This window comes from Miscanthus floridulus, chromosome 14 (assembly GCF_019320115.1).
Source record: "Miscanthus floridulus cultivar M001 chromosome 14, ASM1932011v1, whole genome shotgun sequence".
NCBI lineage: Eukaryota > Viridiplantae > Streptophyta > Magnoliopsida > Poales > Poaceae > Miscanthus > Miscanthus floridulus.
The window spans coordinates 51,507,610-51,516,660 of record NC_089593.1 but is presented as its reverse complement, the minus strand read 5'-3'; the positions used below and the strand labels follow the sequence as shown (position 1 = coordinate 51,516,660).

Here is a 9,051-nt window from a genome sequence, read left to right as displayed (position 1 = left end):
TGCTGTCACATCGGAGAAGAGGACGCCGGGAAGCCAAATCCTTTACAGTAAGACCAGAAGAGTCAAATTCAACAGAACAGGAATTGTCAGCTGTAAAACGACGAATAGAAAGAAGGTTGTGAACCATAGAGGGTGCAACAAGAATGTCAGGAAGAAGAAAGGAACCATGAGTGCCGGCGGCACCCACGGACGTGACTGGAATACACGAACCATTCGCGACCATGATGGACGAAGGATGAGAGGGAGAAGGAGGGTGAATAGAGGAGAGTATACCAGGGTCTAGAGTAGTGTGGTAAGTGGCACCCGAGTCGGCAATCCAGTCGGTACCGGCAGGCGGTGTCAGGGCCATGGTGCTGAAGGATCTGGCCAAGACCGTCGGGTTCCAACCGATAGGCCCGGGCAAGGTGTCGGGGAGGTGGCACCCACGAAGATGCGCCGGGAGGTGTAGCCCACGCAGACGGGGAGTAAAACCTCGGAGGAGCTCCAGTGAGCAAGGCCACTGGTGGGCGGGGCTCTCCACCTAGAGCCGGGAAGGGCCACATGGAGATGCGCCCCAACCACGGGTTGTGGAAAGAGGGCCAGGCTGCACCCCGTGGAGTCACGGGCGACTGGTGGCTCCCTGGAGGAGCCGGTGTGTGGTGGCCCCCGCGGCCCCCACGCCCCCCTCCGCGGCGACGGCGGCCGCCACGGCCCCCCCACCCCCGCCGGCCCGGAGGGAGGAGAACCAAGAAGCGACGACGGCGGTGGAGCGAACGAACGCGCCGGAGGAGTAGCGGCCAGGGCAGTCGAGGAAGACGAGGACCCTGGCGCGGAGGTGGACCCTGGCTGGACGCCCTGAGTGAGCTCCTCCATGACAAGGTCGTCACGGACCTACAGGAAGGAGGGAAAGGGCCTCTGCCGGGTGATCCACGTCCAGAGGTGGGCGTAGCGGTCACTGAGCCCGCGGAGGACATTGAGGACCAGAATGCGGTCCTCCACGGGCCAGCCAAGGTCGCCGAGGGAGTCCGCCATGCTCTTCATGCGCTGGCAGAAATCGCCAACGGAGAGGTCACCCTGAACGAAGGTGCGGAAGCTCGCATCGAGACGCAGGGCCCGGGCTTCGGCATTGCCCAGAAACTGGCCCTCGAGCGCAAGCCAGGCCCGGCGAGCGTCAGCAGAGTTGCGGACGAGGTCGTGGAGGTCCAGGGAGATCATCCCGATGATCCAGGAGAGGACGACGCTGTCAAGGCGCAGCCACGATGGGGTCTGGACCACGACCGAGGCGTCGACTAGGACGTGGTCGTCGAGGGCGTAGCGGCGGAGGGTGAGGAGAACCAGGTCCCTCCAGCGGGCGTAAGAGGGCGACTCAGGCTCGAGGACGACCGGGACGAGGAGTCGGATGTTCTGGACACCCCTGGCCTGGTAGTGGAGCTGAGCCACGTGCGGGTCGGCCGGGTCGTGCCAGATGACCGTGGTGCGAGACGCGCGGTGACCCGTCGAGCCTGAGGAGGTGGCCGCGGTGTCGTAGGATGTAGGGAGGACGAGGAGCTGCTCCGCCTCAGCGATCTGGCGGGCCAGGGCATCAGCCGCGTCGCGCTCGCGCTCCAAAGCGAGGGTGGCCGCCCGCACCCGGGCCTGGCTGTCCGCAGCAGCAGCCCGTGAAGCCACGAGAGCGGCGGCGAGAGCGGAGTTGGCCCCTGCCGTCTGGAGAGGGGCAGGGGGTGGCAGAGGAGGGGGAGCGGGGAAGAAGAAAGGCTCCAGGGTCTCCCCCGCGCCCCCAGCGGCAGCGGCGTGGCTGCCTGCGCCCGCGCCCGCCCCTGCAGCAGCGGCGGCGGCGGCAGTGGGCAGGCTGCCCGTGTCCGCGCCCGCGGCGGCGGGGCCGCCTGCGCCCGCACCCGTAGCGGCGGGGCCGCCTGCGCCCGCGCCCGCAGCGGCGGCTGGGCCACCCACGCCCGCGCCCACGCCCGCAGCGACAGCGGCGGCGGCCGGGCCATCCGCGTCCGTGGCAAGGGGGCCGGCGCCCGCGCGCTGGGCCCACGACGGGTAGGGAAGGGAGGGGAAAATGTTGAAGTAGGTTGGGGAGGGAGGGGGAGGGGGAGGGCGGCCAGCCATGGCGGCGGCAAGAGGCCGGCCGGCGGCGCCTGGCGGCTGGTTGGGGAAGGGGAGGGAGGAAAGCCTCTGGCGGCTGGTTGGGGAAGGGGAGGGAGGAAAGCCTAGTCTGATACCATGCTAGAATAGTGTGGAAGTATCATTGGGCTAACCGTAGAAGGGTAGCAATGTATATTAGTCATACATGGGCCTCATGGGCCTAATACACTCATACTCTCATACTCCAACAGTATTTCCCCTGATGCAGTACTAGTATTTCCTCTGTGCGAGAACAGTAGCCTACAAGTCGCACTATATTTGGGTGGCTCAGCCTCATAAGATGCCAGACTTCATTGTCAAATTGCCTGTCCTTGATTCCTGGCATTGTCGATGTAAGCTTCTTCACAGCAATCATATCCCCATTCGGTAGCAGTCCCTGTTTAAACTCTCTTATTGACATAAACAGGAGCAGATAATTGAGAGGATGAAAAATATATGATTTAATCTTACCTTATAGACCTTACCAAAACCACCTTCACCAAGTAGTCTCTCTTCAGAGAAATTGTCTGTAATATTTCGCAAATCTTCTAGCTCATACACCTTACCAAAATCACCTTCACCAAGTAGTCTCTCATAAGATAAATTGTTGGAGAATTTCCTCAAATCGTCTAGAGGTAGATTGTGTGGTTCTAAAGTTCAACCCTATAGCAGGAACCGATGTACATGGTTGATGTGCTTGATTGCCTGCGCCTCGCGGGCTTGTCGAGGTTGGCAATGAGGAGCTTGGTGTATTAGAAGTGATCTCGGCTAACTGTTGCCCATGACTATAAGGCAACGGTTGACCAAGAAAATGCCCATGATTATTGGTGGTCCAAATCAATCTTGAATTGATCCCAACTCCCCAGTCATCCTAATCTAAATATAAGAGGGCCCCAACAATCTATGGACCCATTTGTGATCAGTTCAACCCTAGCAGACTCATCTATCCCTAATGTTAAAGAGCGAAGAGTTTCTTCGTTTGTCGCTTCTACAAACTTCCTTACATTATTTTTATTTCTCCTTGACATTAGCTTTTGCGGATCAAATTTCGGTTAATGCAAAACAGTACCGAAAAAATATGCACTCCGTTTATGTATTGCCGTATTCGCTTGTACTCTAGACTCTAGCTCTAAACCATATCAGTATCGAGTACGTAGAAATATTGAGATTCATGACGTCCAAAATACATATATATGCTTATCTCCAAATCTCTACCTATATATATCTATATCAATATCTATATCTATACCTAATAATAAAAAGGCAAAATTTCTGGCCATTTTTTTCGTCCATCCATTTTTTGGTCCGTCTCTCTCTAACTACCGGACAATGAGAAGTTTCTTCCGTCCGAACTAATATATATAACCGTGCTCAAACGAGCTAGAATAACTCTTGTCTAGCACAATACAGAGACCAATTTCAAAACGTATTGGATCGTGTATGTGGCCCGGCGTACGGTTTTCCCGTTCAATTTCATGTTCCAAAGTCATATGTTTTCAGTTTTCCTTTTTTTTTTCCAGGGTTCGGTTTTCGTTTTTCTATCTTACTTTTTGCCTTTCCTTTCCATGTTATGTTTCCTTTATTTCCCCTTATCCGTTTCTTCTTCTTTTACCTTTTCTTTTGTCACGTTTGGAGTCCGAACATTGACTTCCGAGTCACTTTTCCGTTTGGATTTTTCTTTGATTTTTGAATACCTTTCTGTTCTATTTTTTTTATATATTTTCCTAAATATCAAAAAATAATAATATAATATTATGGATCTTTTAAACTCTGAATCCTATTTTAAGAAAAGAGAGATTTCCACTTCCAAGATATTAATACAGTTTTCATTAGTAAAATAATTATCTTATTATAACTAATTGAATTTTTTGTTTAACTAATCAAACCTTGAATTGAAATCTTGACCATTTTATTTTCCGATCTGTTCTAAATATTGTCTATAAATTGTATATATACACATACCAGTACAATCCCTGATGAAGGTTACATGTGAAAAATTTAGAGAGGTCTCCTGTCATAATCTTTAGGGGATACACCAGTAGTCATAGTACTCCATGGGTGTGTTTGGTTTCCTGGTTAACTTTTAGCCTGGCTAGAATCTTAGCCTGGGCAGTCTTAGCTTGCTCCCATCGAGCCAACCCATGGTTGTTTAGTTGTCTGTACTACGTTAGCCTGGCTAGCCCCAAGGTGTGTTTGGTTGCCTGGTTTGTTTTGATACAGTCACCTCTTCTCCGAATTGGTAAGGTTACCTCTTTGGGGCATTTTGTCGAACAATTGATGGCCATCCTCGACGAGCACCACCCGGCCGCCGCTAGCAGCAGCTTCACTCAGCTTCTTCCCCGCCGGTGCCGTCTCCGTACCCATCCCGGCACCATGATTCTCCACGTCCCGCCCCGTTCTCCCTCCCTCCCTCCCCTGCTCATTTGGTCTAGGATAGAGAGCACGCAGGACCACGACGATGGGCACGACATCCGGAGCGCCTCCTTCGCAGGTGGGCGAACCGCAGATGAGGGAGCTCGCGGTCCAGGATGGAGAGCACGGCGGTGGGCACGCTCTGGGGCTGTGGCCTCCTCTTCCTCGGCCTCAAGGACCACCTCCACATCGAGGTCCTCGGCGCGCTCGGAATTTGTGAGGCCAGCGAGGTGCCCATGCCGTGCTCGCGCTGCAGAACGGCGGCGGCCATGGCAACGGCAACCACCACCATCCGGCAGCCCCGTGCTTCGTTCTTCCAGCTCCAGCGGTGACGCGTCCAAGGAGAGTTGAGCACGGCTTCCGTCACGGCGGCGAGCACCAGGCTCCGGCAGTGACGTGCCCAGGAAGGAGAGGCGAGCACGGCCACCGTCACGGCAACGAGCACGACGAACGCCATGGCGAGCACCAGGCGGGGTGGAGCACGGGAGGAGTACCCGCGGGGAGGAAGAGCATCGTGGTCGGACGAGATCGAGGCCGAGGTCGAAGGGAACGACGAGGCAGCATGATGAACTCGCAACCGGAGGTGAGGAGAACGGGACCGGTGCCTGGCCAGGCTCCAGAAGAACAGCCGATTTAGGCATTCAATCCTAGCCAGGCTAAAGGGGTACGGATGGCCTGCCCTAGCCAGACTCCAGCCCACTTCCAGGCAACCAAACAGACCAAAATTGGCTCCAGGGGGTCAGACTAGGGGTTGGCCACCCAACCAAACACACCCTATATTTATAACTATATCAATGCATAAATAGTATGAAAATATTTATGTGTGTTCGGGAATGCCCTCGCGGCAACCGCCCACCTCTCCTTCGCCTATGAGATTGCCCTCGCAAACACATAACGCCGCAAACCTCCCACCACCAGACCTTTCACGCAAGCAGTAAGGGACCAGGGCATCTTCGTAAATTCGCCAAGCCTCATTGACTTTGCTCGCTATTGGCTCCACACGCCAGCGAGGGCGACCTGGCCCGAGCTCCGCTTAATATCTATTTACTCTTGAATTTATTGCGTCCTCTCTGGCACCATACCTTCGCCCATTTCTTGCTCGCTTCCTGTGAAACACCCTCGACCTCCGCCCTCGCGGGCCTCCATCGAGGGTCTGGAGGCAAAGTGTAATCCCCACAATGTTCATTGTAATGAGATAAAATAAATCTACCAAAATTATATTTAAAATTGATAATAACTTATTATGATATTATTGTATTGATAACATTAGCTTATACTATGGATGTCATGATCACCGCATAACATAAATTATAGCTTTAAACTTTTATAGAAAAGGTAAACTATAAATAGATATATATCATTCATGTCGACGAATATTTGATAGTTATTTTCTCCTGTTGCAACGCACGGACATATTTGCTAGTATAATAATAAAGTACGGAAGATTTGTTTTACATACGTTGCTTTTAGAAGAGCATATGGCATGTGCCCACTCCCACTATGAATCATGTCCGAGTTCGTTTACGATTCCTGATACTATTGGAATCCTATCTTCACTGGGACTAGGGATGCGCGTTTGGTTAAAACCGACACTTCAGTTCGGTCTCTTCGGTTATTAAAATGTTTGGCCTTTGCAAATCCGTCATTAGTTTCGAAGATTCAGTGTACCGAGGGTTTGGTCCTTTTTAAAAAAAATGTGAGGTAGGAGAGCTGTCGATTATATTAAAAAGAAGATAAGCTCAAAGTGGACACAACAATATACAACAGCGACCAACAACCAGGCCGGAAAACAAACTCAAACAAAAGGAAGAAAAAACAACTTTAGTCGGTCGGTTTAGGACATCGACAAGAACCGCACAAAGCCGAAGCTCAACTCAGGAAAAAAAACACCACCAACTCCAAACCACTGGCTGGTCACCACACCGCACTGCTAAAACCCTGGACGACAAGGACGTCAGGGCGAAAACGCCATCGCCACCGCTCGTGCCGTCGTCACTGATGATGACCCACACCGAGCTAGCCTGCTACCAAGCAGGACAAGCCGCCGTAGATCGCCACAAGCCGTATAGCCCTCCCGCAATCAAATCCGCTTGCGCCGCCAATCAAGACGATGTACCACACCGGACAAGCCACCGCCAAGCAGGGCTAGCCGTCGTAGTCCACTGTAAGCCGTCCATCGTTCAGCCCTCTCCCCCTGCGTGGTTTGGCTGCCTCTAGCGCTCACCAAGCCGATCCCGTCCACTGAGATCCAGGCGCGTACACTGTAGTTTCCAGCAACCTAACTGCCCCATCAAAGGTTGAAGTGCCACATGGGTCTTCCAGCTGCCAGTCAGAAAACCTTCTTATGTCAGAACGGACGCCGCTGAGCGGGACCACCCGCAGCCAAACCACACAGGTCACCTTGACAACGCAAATCTGCTGGCCACCACCTCCCACGCCGGCCTCCTCGCCAACTTCATGGGTGCCACCCACGCCGGCCTCCTCGCCATCTTCGTGGGCGCAACTAGCGTATGGTCTCTCTAGAACCGTTGCCCTCCACCAAGCAGATGCCAAGCTCTCCAATCGCTATGCCAACTCCTTTCAAGCCACCTTTCGACGCCATGGACACTGGACCTTGAATCCTTAACTAGGTCTCCAACTTATTGGCAACCACCATGGCTGGCAAAGCATGAGCTTCCAAAAGTGATGCCTCCTCCAATGAGGGGAACGACGCCACAAGCGCCGCCATCGCCTAACCAGAAGGTTAAGGTTTTACACACAGGAAGAAAGCGCCACACAAGGGGAGAGGGCTGAACGACGGACGCTTCCAAGGAAGTAAACGGCGCCCGGAGGTGTCGCCGTCATCGGCGCGAAAGGGCAAGGCTTTCACCAAGGCCCCCAACCCCCTACACGGGCCTCGTTGCTGCCGTTGCGCATGGGTTGCCGCCCGTCATCCCAATCACCGAAGTCACACTCGTAGTCCTCGACGGAGAGCAGCAGCCCCGTGTGGCCACCTCCACCTCCGCCGAGCGCGCCGCTCCTGCCGTGCCAAGCCACAGGGCTCGTGCCCTAGCTGCCGCCGGCCATGGGCAGGCAGCAGGAGTGCAGGCACAGGATGGCTGGCCCCGGCCGGTTGCCGCCCTGACAGCTTGCAGGTGTGCGAGCACAGGTGGCCTAGCCCCGACCGCCTGCCACCCCTGCGCCGGTGCCACCACCATGAACAACGTCAACCATCCCCGTCGTAGATCCGGTCGAGGGGGCGCCGTATCTGTGTGTGTCGAAGTTGGGAACCGGCCGCCGGTAGCTGCCCCATACGGGAGCTCCTCCAGAAGAGAGAGAGGGAGGGAGGGAGAAGAAAAAGTCTAGCCGCCGCCGTCCTTGCTCTCCACCGGCCTCCGGCGTCGAGCTCCGGTGGCGGCTAGGTGGTGGAGGCTTGGGGAAGGGGTTGGCGGCGGCGGATGTAGGCGCTGCCCGATTCGCCCTCTTGAGGGTTCGGTCTTCGGTCTTTTCAGTTCGGTCCTCGGTTCTGATCGAGGAGACCAATGCATAGATGACGCTAGCAGACTTCACCTCCTTCTCCAGTGACATGTGGGCAGAGGAGCTTCTCACTGAGCTCTTCGCACCACTGAGGAGCTCTTCGCACCAAGGCTTGCTTCATGCTTTTCTCGCTGACACCATTGTCACCGATTTAGTACTCCTCTTCGTGGATCTGAGGCGCACTGGAGGCATGCGGCAAAGGTGGGGAGCATGGCTAGGACCAAACTGACACAAATGAGTGGAGAATGGCAGGCATGGACAAGAATCACAAGATAGCGCAGCAAGGCGGGCGTGCCGTCGAGGATGGTAAGCAGCAGACCAGCAATGTAGCATGACAAGGAAGGAAAAGAGACAGGAGCGATGGCCTACTGGTGGTGGAGCTATGGAGCAATGGCTGTTGGGAATTGGGATGGACCGGGTGCCATCGCGCAGGGAGGCGGCGCAACAGAGCATAGCGAGTCACCGACGGCCGATGGCATCACGCGGTTTAAATCGATGGAGCAGCTCAGGGGGTGCTCCACAATTTCCAAATTTAGTGGAGCTGAGAGAAATTAGCCACCGCTACCACTGCTTACACAAAAACAACCATTCGTTCGCTTCTGTTTGGCTTCTTCTCTCCCGTCACGAGCGTCCGCGCCTCTCACCGGCCATCCTCCGCAGCCGCGCCCCTTCCCAGCCATGGCCCCTCGCCCCCTCCGCGGCCGCGCTCTCTAGGTCCCCTCCCCGGCCATGGCACCTCGCCTTTTTGCCGAAATCCCCGAAACCCTAAAGAGGTTGTTCTACTCACCGCGACAAGGGGATCCGCCGTGAAGTTGCCCGCCGGTGGGTCTCACCCCCTCGGTCACACCATCGCATCGGCCCGCCATGACCGCCACCTTTCCTCAGCACTTCTGTCTACAAAGCTTTCTCGGTGACGCACACGCACATCATCAGTGCGTGCGTGCGTACCGCCGGCCGGCCGCGCTGCTCCTTGCCGCCGTCGCCTCATGCCCTCATCGCCGAGACAAAGGGGGAGGG

At 55.2% G+C, this 9,051-nt stretch overlaps 1 protein-coding gene across 1 annotated transcript; it reads right to left on the bottom strand.

Moving 5' to 3' along the window:
- Nucleotides 1–724: 724 nt before the first annotated feature.
- On the bottom strand, nt 725–2,288 carry LOC136504845 (uncharacterized). Its single transcript, XM_066499874.1, has one exon. The coding sequence runs from the start codon at nt 2,089–2,091 to the stop codon at nt 871–873; it is 1,221 nt and encodes a 406-aa protein (XP_066355971.1). The 5' UTR covers nt 2,092–2,288; the 3' UTR covers nt 725–870.
- Nucleotides 2,289–9,051: the final 6,763 nt, after the last annotated feature.